This window comes from Camelus ferus, chromosome 12 (genome assembly GCF_009834535.1).
Source record: "Camelus ferus isolate YT-003-E chromosome 12, BCGSAC_Cfer_1.0, whole genome shotgun sequence".
NCBI lineage: Eukaryota > Metazoa > Chordata > Mammalia > Artiodactyla > Camelidae > Camelus > Camelus ferus.
In genome coordinates, this window is record NC_045707.1 from 32,786,282 (window position 1) to 32,810,691 (window position 24,410).

General features: G+C 33.9%; 1 protein-coding gene across 1 annotated transcript in view; it reads left to right on the forward strand.

Moving 5' to 3' along the window:
- Positions 1–24,410, forward strand: part of LEMD3 (LEM domain containing 3) — a 57,204-nt gene that overhangs the window by 18,907 nt on the left and 13,887 nt on the right. Inside the window, exons 2-4 of the mRNA XM_006174242.3 lie at positions 10,242–10,279; positions 14,031–14,097; positions 16,355–16,422. Of these exons, the coding sequence (XP_006174304.3) occupies positions 10,242–10,279; positions 14,031–14,097; positions 16,355–16,422 (173 nt within the window). The remainder of the gene's footprint in view (positions 1–10,241; positions 10,280–14,030; positions 14,098–16,354; positions 16,423–24,410) is intronic.

Consider the following 24,410-nt stretch of genomic DNA (forward strand, 5'->3'; position numbering starts at 1 on the left):
ATTGCATTGTGCTGAAGATAGGTTGTATAGTGTATCACAGATCCCTTTTGGATCTCTAAATTCTCATTTAGCAGTATTCTTTCGGGACAGCCTTAGTTAATACAGTTTCCCTTGCATTATTGGCAGTGTAAACCTTGAGGAAGTGTTATAGCCAGTCTTTAGTGTGTAACAGTTAATGTTTAAAATCTCTTAATATAGTGAGCTGTCACCACGTTTAATAAATTACAGTATTGTATTAGCATAAATTCCTTTGGGTGCCAAGTTATCTGTTGGACAGATGCTTGGTATTATTTATAGGTTTGTAACTAACCTTTGTGGGTTGACTTGCTTTTATTTTTCTATTCATTTGTCACTGAGCAGTAGCATAATTCTTTAACTGGCATATGTGCAACATAGTTTTCAGGGAGAGGTTGTGAAAGTACTGAAAAAGCAGATCACTCAAAGTTTTGGACCTTGAGCAATGTAGTAAGATAAAACTCCCATAATTTAAGTAGATGTATTGCTTTGTCCTTATTTGAATGTATTCTTACACTGCCTTTCCTCCCAACTTTGGATAAACTACAGGAGTGTCTTTATCTGACAAAATTAGTTGGAGGCAGGAGCCTAATCATTTCCCTTTGGTTTTGAGCCACTGAGACTAGGGGTGTGGGTGTGTGTCTGTGTTGGTGTGGGGAGAAACTCATTATTAACTTTATAGTTTAGAGTAAGCTGTTGGTATTTTCTTGAAGTCTAAAGTCTTCTCTTGGATTAAACATTCTTTGAATGGGAACTTCAATTTTAGTTACTAGTCAGATCAGTAATCAGTAACTATCAGGTATGTTTTCTTGAGTTATGGATGTTCTATTAAGATGTCAGAATTAATTTTTAGGAGGAATAGACTGTATCATTAAAGTCTTTTAAATGTGTAATATTTTGATTTACTAGTGATTAATTTTCTAATTTAGTAATAATTTTATTTTAGGTAAATGAATCCTGTCTTGTAAAATGAATCCTGTCTTATAAAATTGTTAGTAAATGAATTACCTCCAACTCAGTAGGTTAAACATATTAGAAAATAATTTTGAATATTTGTAAAGCATTTACTTTCTAAAGATTCCTAGACAAAAGCTCCTACATTTTGGATACTTTCCAATATGCCAAGTTTAATAGAAAAGATAAAATCTTACTTTGTAAATGTAAATTATATGATTTTAAAAAATAAGACTATATTAGCCAGGTCTTCGTAAAACAAAACAAAATAAATTCTTACATTACAATAACTCTTCCAGTTTTTGTAAAATAAGAACAACTAGCACTGTCAATGAATATTGTTTTTAATACTTTTTCTTCTGTAGCATTTTATTATGAAAAATTTCAAATAGAAAATTGAAAGAATTGTGCTGTGATTACTCATTCCCACACTTATATTCTACAGTTAACATTTTCTATATTTGCTTTATTATGTGTTTTGTTCACTAACTCTATTCATCCACTGTTCTGTCTTTAAAAAGTATATTTGAATAAATTGAAGACATTAGGCTATTTCACCTTTACATACTTCATGCAAATTATTAAATAGAGTGAGGGTTTTTTTTTAGGTAAAATTTGCATACAGTTAGATGTGCAGATTTTTAATATACCGTCAGATAAGTTTTGACAAACACATCCAGCTGTGTAACTCAAATCCCAATAGATATAGAACATTACCTTCACCTCCAAAAGCTTCCTCATGCCCAGTGAGTACTCCTTCACTGTTCTGATTTTTTCACCATAGATTTATTTTGCCTGTTATAAAACTTCATGTAAGTGGATTCATAGAATACTCTTTTTTTTTTTAGTCAGACTTTTTTCACTCAGCATGATATTTTTGAGATTCATCAATGTTGCATTTTCTAGTAGTTCATTCCATTTTATTATTCTTTATTATACTTTTAAGGCTCAAATTTACACAGAAATTATTTGTCCCTTCCTGAATTCTTAAAGAACACTATACTAAACTCTAAGGTATTGATTATGTTATATATCATAGCTACTCATTTGTCTCCACTATGTTGTAAGCAGCATGTTCTCAGAACATCGTATTTAGAATATGCCCCATATTTTTGTTGAACAGTCTGTGGTTTGAAGTCTTTCTTACCGCTTTTGTTCAAGATATCCCAGAGTTGGTGTATAATTATAATGTGAAATTAGTGCTTGAATAAAGACAAAAATTTCAATTCTAGTCTGCTATCAATTCCCACCTGCCCCCAGAGAGTCTTCATTTTTATGGTAAGCAAATGTTGAGATTTTCAAATAACCACAAAGTTGAAAGAGACCATAATGTTCCTTATCAAATAGAGATGAAGAATAAGAGCCAATCAAATAATAAGGCTATTGTTAATTTAATTATGAGCTTTGACATTTTATTTCCTTGGACATAGGATTTCAGTTTTCATCATATTCTTAGTACTTTGATAACCACGTTCAAAGTCCTCTTTATTTTTATTTTTTAAAATTACTGTGTATGTTCTGTTATTCTTTAAGAAAAGTTATTTGGAAGTAGCTCAAGACTTTTGCCTCTTAAAAAAGGGCGAATAGGGGGTAGGGTGTAGCTCAAGTGGTAGAGCACATGCTTAGCATGCATGAGGTCCTGGGTTCAATCCCCAATACCGCCTCTAATAGTAAATAAGGAAAGCTAATTACCTCCCCCACCAAAAAATGAATGAATAAAAAAAAAGAAAAGTGTGAATGACAAATTGGGAGTTGTATAAGACATGAGACGTGGAGAAGCGTTTGTGTTTTTGCCCTCCTTCTCTTCTCTTTCACTGATTATCCCCATCTAGGTCTGTCCCTTTGTAAATCCAGATATAGATAGGTGGGGTTAACATGGAAAGATGAGTAGAAAAAAGGTGATACAAGTTTACCTTAGGCAAGTTTTATAGTAGACAGTTTCTGTCCATAAAATTTTGTCTATTTTGAGCTGATTTAACCTCAACATTCACAGTAATTTAGTAAGTACACTTGAAGTGAACTGTTCCTGTCCTTTGGAATGACCGTATATTTAACAGACCATGAAACAATAGGCAAACTTTCAGAGAACAAATGGGCAATGTGCTGTGTTGCAAAGAATGTACTGCCTTGTTCACCCTGTCCATTTTTAGATCAGTCTGGCTGGCAGTGAAATGCAGAAATCTTCACCACACAGGTGCAGTGTTCTGCAGCTGTTGGAAACATTTGCCCTCTCCCTTACCCCCTCACTTTTTCACATATAATTATACTCTGTTTAAACCATTAATGCTAGAAGATGGGATTTGAGAATTTGAATGTCTATTTACAAAAAGGTACAACTCAGAGAGATAATTGGTCATTTAGGCAACTGAATTTAACTTCCTAGATGACTTGAAGTTCCAAAGACTAAAACTTAGCCTTAAGGTCATAGCGTTTTAGAATTATAAGAGACTGCCTTTGAAAGAGCATGGCTGCAGAGTTACTGCCCTCCAGATTGAGCTTCTTGAGGACAGGGCTTCTATAGTTTTATTTTTTAGTCTCCTGCAACTAGCATAGTGTCTGGCATCTAGTAGGCACTTGGTCAGTTTGTGAGTATTTTTTGTTGGCAAATGAAGCCAAACTGCTGCTTAGGTGCGGTGTGGTACTAAGATGAGAAAATTGGGATTTTTTTTTTTTAAACCAATGCCTTGTGGTAAGTTTTATAGCAGTCTTAAGAACAAAGTGCTATGGCAGCAGAGAAACACAGGGTGATTAATGCTGCCGGTGGTGGTCATGGGACACTTTACGTTTTGATATATCATGGAAAATCTTTTCCTAGACTACAATTAGAGAACTCGGTTTAGAGGAGTTTTCCTCATCTAAGAGACATCAGTGTATTCTCCCCAAAGCAGTGTCTTTTCCGCCTTATCTCCATTTTGGGCATTTTTCGTGCATTACATCATAAGGAGATTAAAGTTTAATGATTCCAAATCTGAAAGTTCTAGAGCAGAATGCTTAAACCAAATAGAACAACTATTTTCTGTAGTTGTTTTTTTCTTTAATGAAAAGAATGTAGGCTTTGGAGTCAGACATGAGTTTGACTCCCATCTTTTTGAATTCCAGCTCTTTAAACTTGCTTTTACCTGGGGAAGCAACCTAACCTCATCATGCATCAGTTTCTGTGCCCGTAAAAATAGAGGTAATACCTGCTGTGAAATAGTGGTATAAAGGATAAAATGAGCTACCTCCTGAATGCATGGCATCAGTATTCCTGGAACCTATCAAGAGCTGAAGAAATACAAATTCCTTTTTATTCCAAGGAGAAGCTTATGGAGTGATCAGGATTATATTATCCTTCTAGTATTGGTGAGGCTGTTATTCTTGGAAGTGTCAGTATGCCTCCAAGCCTATGTTCTTTCAACATGTATTTAGCACCCAATATCTGCAAGGCAGATAGGTAGAGATTTTGTAGTTTTGTTGGGGGAAGAAACAAACAACAAATAGTTAAAAGTGATAATATAAGGTAGTAGAGATACCAAGAATAAATACATAGAGGTTCTAACAAGGGGAAGGTCCTGATGAGCTGCAATGTTTAGGCATCCTTCAGGACTGCAGCAGAGCTGCAGACTGGACCTTAAAGACAGAATAAAGGAGAGGGGAAAATATTCAGCCTTGAAGAAGATCAGAAAGATCAAAAGCTCAAAGCCTTATTGGCAGAATATTTTTTCTGGCTTTATTGATAAATAAATAACATTTAACATTGTGTAAGTTTAATTTGTACAGTGTGTTGATTTGGTAAATTTATGTATTGCAAAATGACTACCACCATAGTATTAGCTACCACCTCCATCCTGTCACATAATTATCATTTCTTTTTTGTAGTGAGAACATTTAAGATCTTCTCTCTTAGCAACTTGCAAGTTTATAATATAGTATTGTTAGCTGGAATCACCATGCTTTACATTAGATCCACATAACTTGTTAATCTTAGAGCTGGAAGTTTGTACCCTTTGACCAATATCTCCCCATTTTCCCCACTGCCTAGCCCTTGGTAACTACCACTCTGCTCTCTGTTTGGCTTCTTAAATTCTTTCTTTTGATTAATTTTTTTCATATTCAAGTATAGTTGATTTACAGTGTTGTGTTAGTTTCAGGTATACGATAAAGTGATTCTGTTATATGTATTTTTTTTCAGATTATTTTCCATTATAGGTTATATTGAATATAGTTTCCTGTGCTGTACAGTAGTAAATCCTTGTTGCTTACCTATTTTATTTATAGTAGTGTGTATCTGTTAATCCCATAGTCCTAATTTATCCTTCCCGTTTCCCCTTTGGTAACCATAAATTTGTTTTCTATGTCTGTGAGTCTGTTTCTGTTTTGTAAATAAGTTCATTTGTATCATTTTTTTAGATACCACATAAAAGTAATATCATGTAATATTTTTCTTTGTCTGACTTCACTTAGTATGATATTCTCTAGGTCCACCTGTGTTGCTGCAAATGGCACTATTTCGTTTTTTATGGCTGAGTAATATTCCATTGTATTATATGTGGAATATTATATGTATATACACACCCTATCTTCTTTATCCATTCATCTATTGATGAACACCAGGTTTGGCTTTTTTAGATTCCACATGTAAGTGATATCATACAATATTTGTCTTTCTCTGTCTGAATTATGTCACTTAGTATATTATCCTCCAAGTCCATCCATGTTGTTGCAAATGGCAGGGTTTCCTTCTTTCTCATTGCTGAATAACACTCCATTCTATATATGTACCTCATCACCTTTATTCATTCATCTGTTGACGGACAGTTGGGTTGCTCCCATATCTTGATTATTATAAATAATATTGTAATGAATATGGGGGTGCAGATATCTCTTTGAGATCCTGCTTTCATTTCCTTTGACTGTATACCCAGAAGTGGGATTTGCTGGATCATACAGTAGTTCTGTTTTTAATTTTGAGGAACTCCTTTACTGTTTTCCATAGTGGCTGTACCATTTACATTCCCACCAACAGTGTACAAGATTTCCCTTTTCTCCCTACTTTCACCAACACTTGTTATCTCTTCTTTTTGAGGATAATCATTCTAAAAGTGTGAGATGGTATCTCACAGTGGTTTTGATTTGCAGTTCCCTGATGGTTAATGATGTTGGGCACCTTTTCATTTACCTGTTGTACATTTGTATGTCTTCTTTAGAAAAATGTCTTTTCAGTTCCTCCTAGTAGAATATTTTTTATGACTGATAATTGATAGTTTCAAGTATTCAGAACAGAAAAATGTCAAGGCTGACTGAAGTTGGCTGTGCTGATCTAGAGAAAGCTAAAGAAAAGCACCCTGAATGTACTATTTCTTCAGTTTTCCTGGATTATTAATAGTAGGTCATTTATTCTGTAAATAGTAGATTATTAGAACTCTTAAACTTAATTGAGAGAGTGCCTGTTGTTTATTACACATGGTTTTCTTTTATAGCATAAGCCAGGTAACATGCTTCCAATTCCTTGAAGTTTCTTGCTCTAAGTAATCTATAAAAAGTCGTCAAGTTCCTACATTATCTGCACCTACTAATTCCCTTAAATAATGCTACCAGTTTGACTTCATTTCTTGCAATTTCCCTCTCATCCACATGGAAGTATCCAGGAGTAATATGGCAGGTATGCTACCACTTTAGAGCCCATATACTTCTTGTTCTTTCTACCTGTGAACCCCTTCCTTCAGGTATCCATGTGGCTTGTTGCCTCAGCTCTCTAAGGTTTCTATACAAATCCAGTCTTCTTAGTGTGGCCTTCTCTGCCCATCTTATTTAATGTTGCTTCCTTCCCTCACATGTCAACTCCATTCTTGCTGCTTAACTTCCAAACCACTTAGAACCACTTGACATACTATACGTTTTAAAAAATGTATTTGTTCATTGTTTCTTCTAACCCCTCTAAAATACAAGCTTCTTGAGGGCAGATATTTTTTATTTTATTTATGGCCACATTTCTAGTGCCTAGTACAAGCTACTCAATAAATATTTGTTAAATAAACTTTATCTTTCTTTCTGAGTTGTAAAAGAACTTTGGTCACCAAAGACCCTTTTCTTCCCTTTACTGCCACTGAGTGGCCAACATGCAGCCTTCCTGAGGAGAACATCAATTCATTTAGTCAACATTACACATACGCTTTGTGAATACAGGCATACATTGGAGATACTGCAGATTTGGTTCCAGACTACTGAAATAAAATGAATAATCGCAATTAAGGGAGGCCTACAAATTTTTTGGTTTCCCAGTGCATATGAAAGTTATATTTACACAGTACTGTCTATTAAGTGTGCAGTAGCATTATGTCTAAAAACACAGTGTACATACATTTATAGGTTAATATGCTTCATTTTTTTCCTTTTTATCTGGGAATTCATAATGGTTGACAAATTTGATACTCAGCCTAAGAGAATGGAAAAAGGTTTAAACTTGACAGAAAAGATCAGTGAAACTAGTAACATTTTTGGAATTGATGTGAGAGAAAGAGGCTTAGAGAAGGGGAATCGACAATGTATCTTTAAGTAAGTAGGAAAACATCACAAGATTCGAGTTAGTTCCTTGAAGCAAAATGTGATGAGAAATCATTGGATGATTTTGAGGGGTCTAGTAGTATAATTAAAGAAATATTTTTAGGAATTTGATTTTTACAATTATAAGGATAGTTCAAAGAAGAAAGTCAAAATTTAAGGACATGTACAAAGAAAAGTAGTATATTTGAGGTTTGAAATAATGTGAAAAAGAAAATTGAGGGAGAAATGGCCATACCAGGAGAATTTGAGAAAAAGCAGTAATGAGAAGCTGGTGTAGGAGGACAGTAAGTTTGAAATACCAACTTGGCATTATCATTGCTTTAGGATAAAGGGTAAGAATTTACTCTCAGGTCTATCCCTAGAAAAAAGGCTAAAAATTGAGGTCACATTTTTTGCTGTAGGATTCTTTTGGAATATGGTTTCTTCTCTATAATTGCCTAATTGTCAGGGAAGGGGGAAACGTTTTCACTTGGGGTAACAATATGTGTTGTATCCATCAAAGATTGTGGGTACTTTGGATAAGATTTTAAAATACTGATTAGTTTTAGAAATACTGAAATGATTTGGGGGAATAAAAGTTAGATGCATAAAAATTGCTCTTTTTAAATGGCATTTCCTTTCTAAAACTTAACCTCAAGACTACGTTTACTTTTGTTGTTAATAGGTCTGTCAGTTAATTTAATAGGTAACAATTGTCGTAGAAAATTGGGGAAAACTTTTAATAGTAGATGTGCAGGATGTAAAGTATATTGTTGGCTTTTTAGTATGTTATACGTTGGTTATCTTAGCCCATTAGCCAAGAGGCAGCAACCTAGAAAGGTACAAATGGCAGAACAATGTTTCTCAACAGAATTGTTCTGCTCTTTGGCTTTCTCTTTGTTACTCTATTCCTCTCCCTTCCCAGTTGCTCAGAATATGCCCTTCTCCACATTCCTGCAGAATTTCACACTTTTGCTTCAGTGTTAACACACAGAGTAGAAAAAAGAAGGATAGATTTAGCCTAGATAGCACAGATAGCACTTTTCAAGTACTAACAGTATGTACAGTACTGTGCTTGGCGGTGAGCATACAAATGTGAATACACGTGATGCCTTGCTGTGAGAAACTCATAGTGGAGCAGTCTAGTGGGAGTAATACTTTAAGAGAGGTATTTGAAGAGCTAGTTTTCCATTAATAATTTTGACCAAAAAAATTGTATACAGTCAAAAAAAAAGTCATCTCATGGCTTTTCTTCATAGATATTAAAACCTGTTTTTTAGAATTGTGTGTTTTAATATTTTTCAGAATTATTCTTATAATGAGCAAATAAAATCCTAATTTTTTTTATCATTGTTAGACCCACTTTTTTTAAGTGGCATATTTTTGTAATATATTGAACTATATACATGGCTTTATTTTAAGTTGTTCAAATTTTACATTGATAAAAATTAATCTTATTAAAAATATCTTTTTACTCCAACATTTTAACATTTCTTAACGTTTTATTTAATCTTTAAGCTATACTCTTTCTATTCCCCCTTTAAGTACATTTGATCTATTTTTCAAAAATTTTTCCTTCCCAGCATTAAAACTCTCTTGCTGTATAGAAAAATGTCTGAAAATGTATGATCAAATCTTTTCAGATGATAGCAGAAAACATTTTTCTCTTGCTTTTTTATTGTACCTTGTTAAGCTAATCTCACACATGAACTTTCTTAGAATCAGGCAGTTCCTGGTTCCTATGGGACTTCCTGTTTTCTCAAATAAAAATAGAAAAGCACCTCAGAAAGGAAACCTGGTCAGTGTGAACTACTTTGTAGGCTCAGTTAGTCTTAGTTGTGACCTGGAGTATAGATAATATTTTTGCATGTAATTTTAAAATAGAGAATAAGGAGAAAAGTCTAAATAATAACCTGAGAGATGCTATGTATTCAGCCATAAACTTACTTGTATCTATTTGGGGAGGGTGATTGTGGGGAGGTGGGTGTGGAGAGGTTGAATGGAAAGTGGGAAATCCTTTCTTTATAATATTTACTGGAAATAAGTTGTTTAATACTGAGACTTAATTCTTCGCCACTTTGATATGTGTATTTGTTTCTTGCCACTTCCCCAGATGTTAGCAAGGACTAGCAAGTTTGATTTTTTAATCATTGAAAGTATGAATTCTAAATAAACTGTTTAGTTTTAAAGCATTTTGTAGATTTCTGCAAGTAGTAACTGCTTTTAGTCTATATTTTGAAGAGAAACCAAGTTAAGGTGAAGAAATGTTGGGCATTAATAATAACAATAATAGGTAACATATGTTAAATATTTGACACTATGCCAAGTACTTTATATGGTTTATACTATTTAATCCACACAACAGCTATATAAGGTAGGTATCATTGTTACCTCCTTCCATTATAAAACAGGAAGCTACAACTTAGAATGGCTCAGTAGATGGTAGGTAGTTCAAGGTCGTGTTGCTATTAAGTGATGGAGCTAGGACTTAAACCAAGCCACTCTGAGACTAAAGCACCTGCTTTCAGTTATTTAGAACAAATCACAAATTCTAGTGAACATGGTAAATATAGTAAGTCTGAAAAATTAGTTCTCCAACCTTTATTATCATAAGTTTGTTTACATTTTGTTTGTATGTTTACGTAGTTTTAGCAAAGTACATGCTGGCATTTCAGAGGGCTTGTTTAGGGGGATTCTAATTCTCATTCTTAAATGATGCTAATAGTTCTCTCTTTTTCTTTTCTTGATAGTAAAAAACCCCTTTGATGAAACGTTTGGAAAAATACAAGTAAGTAAAAAGTGATAAAACTGATACTTTGTCTCATGTTTTATATGATAAAAGTATTAGGATGACTGTCAACTAAAAATTAGTAATTAAAGGTTCTTTTAGGCTGAAGCAATATGTTTTCTTGCTTTGAGTATTCCTTAACTATAGTATAATTAAATTTGACACAGATTTCTTCCTAAGAGCTGAACTGTTTATCACTTTAAAGTAAAAGCCAACTGCCAAGTAAAATGACAATGGCATGTCATCTGGGAATCTGGTCTTACTCTTAAAAGTGTGCCTGTTTTCTTAAGTTGTTGGATACCCTAGTAGGTTTTGTCTTTTTTGCCTTTAGTTTGTCTCTTGGATTTTTTTACTCATTGGTGTGGCTATTCAACTGTCAGGAAGGCAAAGGATTTAGAGTCTTAGGCAATCTATTTATGATTACTTTTCTTGTTAAAGGATTTATAATATTAAGTTTAACCTAACTTTTACTCACATGAAAATATTTTTCACTTACCATCTGTCATCATAGGCACGTCAAAGATGTTGATATTGAGCTTATACTACAATACACAGTTAGTTGTTAATTTTTTTATTATAGGAACTGACAGTAACATAGCCCTGTATGGAAAACATTATTTGTTTGCTGAAGGGTATGTAATAACTTGTAGTCAGATCCATAGAATGTTATTTTAGATCGTTAATAATGATTAGTTTTAGTAATATTCTATTGTGGTGATACTTGTTTTAAAAAGAAGTGGACTTCATCAGTTATAATATTAAGTATAACACTGCTGCTGACATCGTAATTTAAATTTGCACGATATACACACTGAACACTGAAAACACGAGACTTTATTTCTTCTATATTATTATCTCCTTGAGGGAAACTAAAGTTCCTAACCTCTAAATAATAGTAATAATTGTAATGAAGATAATGGCAATTCACTTATACTAAGTGCTTATTCTGTGCCAGGCACTATGCTAAGTGTTCAAAATCCATTACTATCATTTAATCATAGACTTGATACAAAAATTGAAAATATCCTTGAGGAGATAATTGGCTGAGAATGGAAGAGGGAAATATTTAAAGGTGAAATATATTTAAAGGAGAAAGTTGGTAGAGTCACTCTACAGTTTGATTTTATTCCCCCAAGAATAAGAACTTCCCTTCAGAGAATTTGTGTTACTAAAGGAAAATCTGAACCTTACCAAAACAGGCAATTGGAAGGTAGCTAGTTCAAATTATAAAATTATTTTTGTTTAATGAAAGGTTACTTGAAAGCTTACTTTAAATATGGATTTATTTTTAGATCTTTAACTTGTTTTCAGGGTGATTAGTAGACACATTTCAAGCTGATGTTAGACAATCTGAAAAGCAAAGTGGAGGAACTTTGTAATGAAACAATAAGCCAATGTAAGTTTCTGTAGGAAAGTAACTTTAAAATTTGATTTACAGACTTTTCAGATTTACTTCTAGTTTAACATAATAGTGCTAAGATAATTGAACCAAAACCTTTCTATTTCTCAAAATTAATTGTTCCTATTAAACTATTTCATAAAAACTATTTAGGTCATAATTTAGTTGATCTTTTAGGTGGAACTTGATACTCTTGTAATATATAGATGGTCATTTTGAATGAGTTACCATTGGAGCAATAATTTTTGAAAAAATTATAGTTGAGCTTTTTGGATGTTTAAATTCTTTATATGAGAATGTAATAGCCTGTATGTTATCCAGTATGAGATCCAGTTACACTTGATTAGTTTTTGTTATTTCTTCTACTTGTCTAGTCCACTGTTAATATATGTGAATCAAAAGATGAAGTTTATTCCCAAGCCTTCGATGTTCATTAAGATGTAATCACAGAGGACCATATCCAGTTTTTGGGTTTAGTTTTGGTTTTAAAAGGGATGTGGGATGGGCATGATCAGGACATGTAAAACTAAAACGAAATCAGTCTCTTTTCCAGAGAAGGAAGGAAATGAACTTCAAAACTCTCAGCTACTTTAGTCCCAAAGCTTAATCAGATTTACGTTGGTTTTATGTAGCAAGCCCCCAAGCTACATTATTATTGGAACTCCTTCTCATCTTGTTATACTGAACATATTTATTAAAAATGATTTTGTGTTTTAATGTATCACAAATGCATAGCTTTCAGAATCCTGGATTTCAGCCCCTACAGTTACTTTTTGATGTCTGATTTTTGCAGTTTGGATTTTTCAGCTTAAGTGTTAAGGACTGGCTTGAGTCCGAATCTGGTTGAGATAGAGCTGAGGGGGTAAAAAGCAAAAGGATTGAAAGGCAAGTAGTCAGCTTAAAGGAATGTCACTTATCTCTATCAACCATCTCACATAAAACCAGGGACTCTGGTGGTAGGATTGTGGAGCCTTTGATGAGTTTTCTTCTTCCAAGTGCCACTGATTAAAGCTGCATTGACAGAAGCATGCCACCCACAGTGTGCAAACTTGTCTTCTGAACATACAGCATGAAAACAAATGGATGAGGTTGCATGTCATTGGATATATAAATGTTACGTTCCTAGCTTTTTATTCCTTGTCTGAATTTGTTCCTGGTCATACTCATCCAGTAATCCTATTTGGTGAGAGATTTCAGGAGAAAGGAAATTATAAAGACATAGCCCCCTCATGAATCATGAATTTATTTAAAATTGTGTGATAAGCTATTATTACCCGCTTTCTTAATCTGCCCTCCCCCATTACTTATATGGGTCTGTCTTAATTGTGATTGGTCTTAAATTGGAGGTCTCATTGCTTTAGACCCCCAGGAGGGTGCTTAGACATTGCAGTAGTCTCCACTCTGGTCTCCTTTCATATGGTCAGACTAATGTTCCTGATGCACAGTTCTGTTTTACTTTCCTCCTCCTAAACATTCGGAATGAAGTCAAGCTCTTTGTCTTGTTATCTAGAGTTCTCTAGCCATTGATTCCAAACTACTTTTCCTGAGTTTGCTGAGTCAAAGTAGGCGACTGGTTATTAAAGACGTGTAACTAACGCTTTATGCCTTTAGGGCTTTGTTCATGCTGTTCCTTCTGCCTGGCATGCTGGTCAGTTCTTTCTGTTAAGCCCAATTCAGATACTGTTTCTTCCATAAATGGATCTTCCCTCCCCTCCCTCTTCTGTATTTGCATTATACTTTGTTTGCAGCTGTAACATTTAATATGTTTTTTGCCCTTGATTACAGGAACCATCGTATTCACTGGGTTTCTTGTTTTGCTAAGAACAGTTCTTAACTCCTAGTAGATACTCATTAAATGTTTGTTTCATCTTAATGGTTCCTAAATTTATATAGGACCACTTTGGGAGCCTAGGAGAGGTTGAGGGTTAATCAGAGTATCAGTGCTCATTCTCTTATGATGTGGGTGAGTCAGATTAAAACAAAACATGAAGAAGAAAACAGTCTTGTAAGAACAATATACGTAAGTGTGCTTTGTATAGAGGGGGATTGGGAGCATTCCTTTGGTGGTTGGGGGAGTTTATTGTATATGAGACCTTTTCTAGCACTGACCTTAGTGCCATTTCCCAGTCATCCTCAAGAAAGAAAATATTTAGAGTGATAGTTTAGATTCATAGACTAAGATTTCTTTAAAATATGGTAGCCATTGGCTAAATATGAATTTGTCTTTCAGATTATGTGGCTTCTATGATTTTTAAATTCATTTACTGTTTTTCTTTTTGAATAAGATGATTATTTGGTGCATGTTTTTTTCCTTGGAATTGGATATTTTATAATACTTTCTTTTAAATTTAGGAAAGTGAAAAAAATCTTATGATGAACACCTTATACAAGCTTCATGATCGATTGGCACAGCTTGCAGGTAATTGTTTTAGCATTCATAGTGTCTAAAAATGTTTTGAAAATTAATTTACATATGTAGCATGAAGTATCGGTAGAAATGGTTTTTCCCAAGTTCAGTGTTACGTTTGTAGGATATTTTCCCTTTACAAGTTTTTATTTCCTCTGTGGAGTGGGGTTTTATTTCTACAGATATGTTTAACCAAGGTCTTTTTCCTACCTGCCATATGTATAAGATGAAATATAGATATGTACTGTATTATGTAATAAAAGTCCTCACATTTCTTTATAGCATTAATAGTAACAAAATTCTGAAAGCTTATATATCAGCTGAATCGGATAAGCAATGAATTAACTAAAATCCTAGATTAAACATAAAGGTGCATATTTTCCTTTTGGTGGTTGTACAGGTGTCATTTCCTTAGATAAAGTATATATATTACAGAAATTTTTCTCCTGACTCCTTGTAATTTCCTCATATTCTGCTCTTATTAAGTCTTTGAGGGCTCTCAGGTTTCAACATATCTGCAATTATAATAATTTAGGTGAATTGGTATCATCTATAAGCTGTAGTAGCAGCTTATCTATTACCTTTTAACTTTTTTTAGTTATTTCACATACAATCTGAAAGAAGAGACTTTAGATTCTCTTCTTATAAACAGTTACAGGAAAAGAAGAATGTAGTTTTCCAAACTTCTGTATGTAGCAGATCCTTTTGTAGAAAGCAGATAATTGGTAATAGGTAAATGTAGAACTTCTGTGGTTGAATGGAGATATTAGGATCCTGATAGTTCCCCATCCTGTCATCAATCTTTGTTTTTTTTTCCTTTGAGTCCTTAATTCTGGTCAGGTTTTGAGGCTCATAATTCTGTGTATATCACAAAAAGCCTTATTTGCATTACATGACAGATGATTGTATTCATATGCTGCAAACTAATGACATTTATCTGATATGCTATAGCACCCAGTAATAGCTTAAATATATAATCTAGCTAGGAATTCCTGATGTTACTACTACAAGCTTCTGCAGATGTTTCTATAGCAGTGTTTTCTGAAGTATGTTAGATCAGCATAATCTGGGGTGCTTTTAAAGATAAAGATTCCTTCCTCTAGAGCAGGGGTCTGCAAACTTTTTTGCTGTGAAGGGGCCAGATAGTAAATTTTTTACACTTTGCAGGCTAGACTCTCTCTGTCACAACTACTCAATTCTACAGTTAAAACTTGAAAGCAGCCATAGTTCATACATAAATGTATAACATGGCTGTGTTCCCATAAAACTTAATTTATAAAAACCTGGTGGGCCAGATTTGGTCTATGAGTTTGCCAGCCTCTGCTGTAGATCTGTGCAATTGGAATCTCTAAGGATGGATTATAAAGTTTAAAAACTCACTTGTTCATAGGTGTTTCTGTCCTTTTTACAATTATGACCATTAAAATCTGGCTACTTGAACAAAACTGATAAATAGGAACATGGTTGCTTTCATGATACAAAAATTTGCTGAGGATTTTACTTTAGCTATTGTACTTTTATGTTAAAAAATCTTTTTTAAAGTACCTGAAAGAAACAGGCAGGAAAAACTTAAAATTGAACTTCAATACAAGGATAATTGATCTATGATAACCACAGATCGCCAAAGAAAAGACTTTGGATTCTTTTCTTATAAATGGTAACAAGAAAAGGAAAATGTAGTTTTCCGAACTTTTGTATGTATACACCCCTTTGCAGAAACCAGATCATAGATAGAAGCTTCCGTCTAATTTCTCTGTTGATATGTTATGATAATTTTTAAGGTGTATAATATACTTCTTGCTAAAGATAGGTTTAGTAATAATCCAGAAATGCATATTTGAATTCAGACTTATTTGAACTCTTGAATTATTAGCTTTAGTAATAGATGTATAAGTTAGCACAGTGAATTTTCACCCTTGAAAAATAATGTATCTGTGGAAGGTATTCCTTGTGCCAAGATCTATAGATAGGCATTAGTGTGACGTGGTTCCTACCTCTAGTTAACAATTTCATTGGGAATATAAGAGGAAGATATGTTTCTATATAGACTGAAATACATTTAAAGGCTGTGGTTTATGTAAAGATAATTATTTATATTGCCTACTGAAATTTTTTTCTAGAAAATATGAGTGTTTATCTTTTTTCCTTACTGATTATAATAATAAAACCTATAATTGTATAATTTGTAAACTATTTTGATTAATAATATTTGTTTTCTTCTACTTAACATAGTACTGATTCAAAATTAATAATATGCTAATCTTTTCAGGAGATCATGAATGTGGCAGTTCTAGTCAGAGAACACTTTCTGTCCAAGAGGCAGCTGCATATTTAAAAGTAAGCAGTGAAATTAGAATGTTAATAGCTCTATTCTTACAGTATATATAAATCATTACAACTTATATCTAAAATACTATGCATTTGATTACTTTAACTGTACTGTTAAAAGCTTGGGCCTGTTGTTTGGTATAATGTGGACAGATAGAGAAAGCAGAATTACTCAACATTTTTTGTTTTAGTTTGTTTTAGAACATTCTCTATGAGAGAATACACATTAATTTAGAAAGGGTACAAACACCATTGGTGAGAGAGAAATTGAGATAGGTGAGTAGCATGTAAGAAAACAAGTAAGCACCTAACCCTTGTCATTTATTTCAATTCTTCTGCCCCAGGATAATTTCATTTCAGGGTACTAAGAGAACTTGCAGGTGCATTTTCTGTACCACTGTAGGTAACCTTTAGGAAATCCTAGATGGAAGGAAAGGTACTAGAAGGTTGAGAAGGACAAGTGTCACTCTGATTTCCAAAAAGAGGCAAGGTGCTTTTGAAAACCATACTGGAGAGCTTAATGTTAGTCCAGTTCCATAAAGATATTTCCATAAAGATGTGAATACTTACAAATGAAAATGCTGATCCCTGGAAGCTGGCATCCATTCATTATGAACAAGTCATGTCATATAAACTTCATTTGCCCCTTTTTAGAAATAGTGGTAAAGAAACATGTAACATGAGATCTACCCTATTAACAAATTTTAAATTGTACAATATTGTTAACTCCATATGCATTGTTGTGTAGCAGATCTCTCATACTTTTTTATCTTGCATTACTGAATCTCTGTACCCATTACCCTCTCCTCCCAGAGGCCTCTGACCACCACCATTTCACTTTCTGCTTCTATGAGTTTGACTACAGTAGATAAATACCTCATATAAGTGGAATCATGCAGTATTTGTCCTTCTGTGACTGACTTATGTCACTTAACACAACATCATCAAGGTTCATCCATGTCATAATTTGACAGGATTTCTTTCTTTTTTAAGGCTGAATAGTATTCCATTGTATGTACCCCACATTTTGTTTATCCATTGATATGTTGATGGACATTTAGGTTTTTCTACTTCTTGGCTATTGGGAATAATAACTGCAGTGAGCATGGGAGTGCAAATCTCTCTTAGATCTTGTATTCAATTCTTTCGATAAATACCCGGAAATGAGATTGCTGATCATGTAATAGTTCTATTTTTGATTTTTTTTGGCTGGGACCAGGGGGTGGTGGTAGTTAGGTTGGTTGGTTGGTTGTGTTTTTCTGTTTGTTTTTAAACATTTTTTTTACTTTTAATGGAGGTATTGGGGATTGAACCCAGGACCTCATGCGTGCTAGGTATGTACCCCACCACTGAGCTAACACTCTCCCTATTTTTTATTTTTTGAGGAACTCTCATACTGTTCCATAGAGGTTACACCATTTTATATTCCTACGAACAGTTTACAAGGGTTCCCTTTTTTCCATATCCTTGAAAACTCTTGTTTTCTTGTGGTTTTTGTTTGTTTTTTAATAATGTCCTTCCTAACAGGTATAAGGTGGTATTTCACAGTGATCTTGATTTGCAGTTCTCTGATGATAAGTGATAATTAGTGATGTTGAGCATCTTCTTATTTACCTATTGGACATTAATATGTCTTCTTTGGAGAAATGTTTATTGAGGTCCTTTGCCTATTTTTAAATTAATTTATTTGATTTTTTGTTATTGATTTGTAGGAGTTCTTTATTTATTTTTGGATATTAACACTTATCAGATATATGGTTTGTGAATATTTTCTCCCATTCCATAGATTGTCTTTTTACTCTGTTGATTGATTCCTTTGCTGTGCAGAAGTTCTTTGGTTCATGTAGTCCCATTTGTCTCTTCACTTTTGTAGCCTATGCTTTTGATGTCATATCCAGAAAATCATTGTCAGGTCATATTTTTAAAAAATCATTACCAAGACCAATTTCATGAAGCTTTTCCTCTGTATTTTATTTTAGGAGTTTTCATGTCTTATGTTTAAGTCTTTAATTCATTTTGAGTTGACTTTTGTGTGGTGCAAGATAGGCTTCAGTTTCATTCATTTACATGTGGAAATCCAGTTTTCCTAACACCATTTATTGAAGAAACTATCCTTTTTCCATTGTGTGTTCTTAGCATCCTTGTTGAAGATCAGTTGACCATATACGCGTGAGTTTTTTTCTGTTTTCTTCCATTGGTCTATATGTCTGTCTTTATGTTAGTACCATACTGTTTTGATTACTGTAACTTTGTGATATGTTTTGAAGTCAGGAAGTATGGGGCCCCCAGCTTTGTTCTTCCTTGAAATTGTTTTGTCTATTTGGGGTCCTTTGTGGTTCCATATGAATTTGAGGATTGTTTTTCCTATTTCTGAAAAAAAAATGCAGTTGGGATTTTAATAGGAATTGCATGAATCTATAGATTGCTTTGGGTAGTATGAACATTTTAACAATATTAAGTCTTCTAATCCATGAACATGGGATGACTTTTCATTTATTTGTGTCTTGAATTTCTTATAGCAGCAATTTTTTCTTTTCAGTATTTGAGATCTTTGTTTTTTAATGTAGGCATTTACCAGTATGAAATTCCCTCTCAGAACTTTTTTTTTTGCTGTATCCCATGAGAAGCTGTTAGGCCTCTTTCACCTGAATGTCCATTTCTTTTCTAGATATGGGAAGGTTTTGGTCATTATTTCTTTAAATAAGCTTTCTGCTCCTTTTACTCTTCTCCTTCTGGGACTTCTGTAATGCATATATTTGTCCAATTGATGATATCCCTTAAGTCCCTTCAGCTTTCCTCACTCTTTTTCATTGTTTTTTCTTTTTGTCCCTCAGACTGGATAATTTCAAATGACTTGTCTTGAGTTCCTTGATTCTTTGTTCTACTTGACTTAAGACTGCTGTTGAACCCATCTAGTGAACTTTTCAATTCAGTTACTGTATTCTTCAGCCCCCAAATTCCTGTTTGGTTCTTTTTAGTATTTTCTCTTTATTAATATTCTGTATTTATGCATTATTTTCCAGAGTTTGTTGAGCATCTTTTTGACAGTTATTTTGAAATTTTTATCAGGCAGTTCGTAACAGCTGTTTCTTTAGGGTCATTTTCTGGAGATTGATTTTGTTCTTCTAGTTGGGCCATATTGCTTCGTTTCCTTTGTATGCCTTGTTACTTTGTGTTGGGATCTACCATTTGAAAACACGGCCACATTTCCCAGTCTTAACAGACTGCTACATGCAGGGAAAGACCTTTACCAATGAGCTCAGATAGGGATTCTGGGGTCTTCTTAAATCTCTTCTGTGGATGCATCTTTTCTGGACTTGTGGGTGTACATTCCCAACTAGAGAGGTTTTGCAGGTTTCTTTTTATAGGAGCTTAAAAATCTCTTGCTCCCTCTAGTGTCTGTCTTAGATACTGCAGGTCCTCTGGAGCAGCAGCAAGCTGTCTAGCTCTTTTTGATTTTCAGCAACCCTCAGGCATCTACGCTATGTCAGATCTTAGTGCTCTGAAAGAAGTGATATAGAGACCAGTCCCTAGGTAGCTCAGTAAGAAATTGGAGCATTGGACACATGCTCCAACTCTTTCTCTCCTCAGGGAGAAGCCAGGAGTTGGGGGCTTTCTGTCACTCATTCTGCACTGAGCTGGGGGGAGGGGCAGTGGCAAGTGAGTGTGTGCTAGTTCATTGCCTTTGCTCTTGGTGGCCCCCAACCTGGTGCCCTTGCCTGTTAGTGCTTAGATTCAAACAAGACAGAAACCAATCCCTCTGATAGCCCCTGAAAAGTCTGAATGTTAGACATATGTTCCAGTCTTCTCTCCCTCCTCAAGGAGAACCTAGGAGTTGGGAAATTTCTCTCAATCACACCATGCTATGCCAGGGAAAGGGGCTCTGGTGAGTGAGTTATCAATTTTCCAATTTTCATGTAGCTAGTTTTGCACTTGCTTGGGATGCAGGAGCCTCTTAACTGTTTTCTGAATTTCTTACAAAGGTCTATGTATTGTTGAATTTGTATCTCCATGGGGGAAGGAGGGTCTGGGGCTTCCTATTCTGTCATCTTACTGATGTCACCCCCTCTTTTTTTAAATTTAGGATGTAGTATAGTAACGCTTTCAGCGAGATTTTGATGACGGTCTCCCATGATATGCTTGTTAAAACAGAGAAATATTGACTCAGTTTTTAACTTAATTATGGCTTATTTATGTAGATACCCAAAAGATGTTAAGACAGTATAATATGATGGAGACTGGATGTGGATTCAAGCACTGGCACATAGGAGCTGTGTGTCTTAGTAAATCCCTTCACTTTTCTGTACCTGTTTCTCAGTGTGAAAGTGGGACTGTTGTTATTAATACCTGTCAGAGTTGTTAGGAGACTTAAGTGAGTATATAAAGTACCTAGCTCAGTGCTTGATGATTATAATAGCTTCCCAATAAGTTTTCTCTCTTTTTCTGTGTTTCCTAGCTAATTAAACCAGTGTTACTCCGGAGAGAGTTTTCTGATAACATGCTATAGAATTTGTCTCTTAACCTTGTTCTCTTTTTTATTTTCAATTTTGACCTAAATGAGAGCATTGATGACTGGACAAATTTGTGGATAGTGTACTAGTTAATGGATTGGATAGCTAAAGAATCAGGATCCAAAAAGGTCTTAAATAAGGAGGGGTTATGATTATGGGGCTCTGTCATAAGGGATGGAAGAATTGCCAGATGGATTATAGGGGTGGGGACAAAGAAGGGATTGGATTGAGTAGGCTAAAGGGACCATAGGATAAGATATTCCAGGAAGAGAGCATAGCATGTGGGAATCTAAAGCCAGCAAGCAATTATGAGATAATTTGAAAGTGTTTTTACTTTTACCAGGGGGAAAAACTGATCTCAACCAGTGATTCCCTCCTGCTTTCTCTTTTTTTCCAAGTTAAATCTCTTCCAGAGGTAATAGCACAGGTACATGTTATGGTCGGTCATCAACTCCTGGAGCAGGATTAATTTACATTTCTGAAGAACCTTGAGACTCTTCAGATCTATTGAATTCTGTCTGAAGGAAGAACTAAAGGGATGGGATAGGGTTTGGGAACAGGATAGGGCTTGGTTGGTAGTTAAGCTACAGCAGAAGTCAGCGGTTGGTGTGGAAGGATGATTAACTGCCTCTTTTCCCCCCTCCCCAGCCACTTGACTGCAGCTGTAGGATAAGGTAAAAAGAAGAGACACAGGACCAGAGTTGGAGCAAGTTGGAGTCTAAGCCAGGCAGCAGTAGGGTACAAGAGATTAGTACTATTAAAGACTGGCAGCAAAGGAGTTATTGGAAACACTCATGTATGAGTTGAGTTGGCAACTGCCTGTATTGAGGTTTTCTTTTTGTTTTGTTTAATTGATGTTAATGATTCTAGTCTTAAAAGATTTTCATATCTTTTCTCTGGAACTGTTTTATGTTTCATATTAGGTTTTGCCTTTTTAAAGAAAGTTAGTTGAATTTCTAATGTATATTTTTACAAAAGGTTTTGATTAATTGCTTAATTAAGTGAAGTTATTTTATGTAGAAATGTTCATATCCTCTTTATACATTTAGGTGTGTGTGTGTGTGTGTGTGTGTGTGTGCGCGCGCGCGCGCCTGCCTTTTCTTTTTGGAATCCCGCTTTCAGGTTTTTCCAATGCAGGGAAACCTGGGTATGGCTTGTTACCACCAAAGATGCAGATTGGACTGCTACTAAAAAAAAAGCACTAAACAGGAATTTTTCCAAAGAGAAATAAAGTTTTAAGGTCTAGATAGAAGGTTTTAATTTTAAATAATGCTTGTTTTTTTACAATATAACATTAACCCATGCTTATGATTTAACTCACATAGAAAATAAAAGGCAAAGTGAATTTCAAATTCACTGCCTAAGATAGCCACTCGTTTTGGTCCATGTTTTTCTAGTCTTATATATTTTTCCCCTAAAATTTGTATCACTGTAAGTATTATAAATATTTCATATTATAAGTATTTTTATATTTTTTTCTTAAAGTTACTAGTATTTTCCCATGTTATTGTTGAGGTTTTTAAAAATTGTTTCTTTTTATCACTGGATAATATTTCTTTACTTGATTGTATTGTACTGGTTTGTGGTTTTTCGGTATTGTGAAAGCACTCTTATTTTTGCATTATAGTATTTGATTTTCTGATCATTTCCTTAGGAAATAGTCCTAGGAAGGAAATTACTTGTTCAAAGAGCCTTTGTTAATGCTTTTGATATGTGTTGCCAAATTACTTTCTAATTTGTAATGACAGTTTTAGCATAGTCTATCCAGAACTGGCTATTTTGTTTCCCCAAATTCTCGTATAAATATGGAAGAACGCCACTACAAAGCTGGTATTAATGATGAAAATATGTATATTGTAGGATTTCTTCTTACAGAGAGAGATCTGTTGTACCTTTTGTGTATTTGTACTGTGGTTTCACCAGCAACACAATTACGTTTTTACATTGAGGAGTAAACGAGCCAGAGAATGTGTAGAACTACTATGGTATAAGCTAAATTTTTCCCAACTTCTAGTGCATTTTAAGCACAGTATTAGTAAATGTTTCATGGAGTAAAATGAGTGAATAAGCCTCCATAAATTAAAAAAAATATATCTTGTATTTGATATTCTACATTCCATTTTATTTTATTTCTCCTATTTTCTCCTTCAAAAGAAATTTAAATAAATGTGACAATTCATTTAAGTAACTTAAACATTTTTTAAACTCCTCTAATGTTTTTCTTGAGCTTTTATTCATCATTTTTTGTGATTGAAAGTTTGTATTGATTTGTGAAAAGTTAAGAGGTCCCTCTGGTGGAACATTCAGAAAATACATGGCACTGTATTTTCATGAAAGACATAGATTGCTTTTTTTTTTTTTTAAACATTTAATTTAAACACTTTATTTTCATCAAAATACATTTTCCCCTCTATTTAACACCACTTAGCATTCTTTTTTAAAATGGCTAGAGTTCGTAAGAGGTGTAAAGGAAATAATGTGTAAAGATTTTGTAAATTGCCTTACAAAAGTATGGTTTTTTTTTTAATGGCATATTTATCACAATTTCTTGTATATCTTGTTTCATTAGGGAAATGCAAAGGTAGATTTTCTGAGTAAGAATAATACAAATGTTATGTATTTATAAGTTATTTTCAAAAAGGAAATATTTTCTACCCAAATATGATATAGATTGCTTTTTAAGTTAAATGGTGGGAGCTTTGTATGATAATAACAGAATGATGTGATGAACGATGGTTCATTTCCTAGGCCACTTTCAAGACCTATTTTTAACACAATATGTTTAAGATTTGTGAAGAATATAATAGACAAGAAGATAGCTATAGATGTGCCAAATTATGGGCTGGACAGATTTTTATGGACTAGCTTAGAATGCTCGTAAAAAGAATTGTGTCTTTGTAAAAAAAAAAAAATACAGGTTCTAAACAATGGAATGAGGGATAAATTTCATAATCACTATAATATTTCAAGTACAATTTATCTTAGTACTTTCTATGTGTTATCTCTAATTTCACAATGATTTAGCAAAGTAGATGGTATCAGACCCACTTTATAAAGAAACTAAAGCTCAGAAGGGTTTAGTGACTAGGTCATCCAGCTAGTAAGTGATGGAGCTGTGAATAGAATCAAAGTAATTGCTCTTCTCACTATACTATGTTGCCTCTTCGATGGAAGGGCTGGATTTATAATCCCTACTTTCATCTATTGAATGAGTAAGGGACTGACTCTGAATTGGGCTTGGGATCTGAAGAAGTGATCAAAGTATATGCATCTGCAAAAATGACATATTTTCTCTTTTTTCCACTTAAGGATATACATATAGCTAGTCAGTAGTGGAGTTATGATTTGGTTCCAGGCCTCTTTGATTCTAAGAACCATGTTTTTCCCATTATTCCTGGAAATGAAAGATCAAGTTCCCACTGAATCATCAAGAATTAAATTATATTCACTGTTGATGTCTGTTCATATTTTACTTAATTGAAAAAG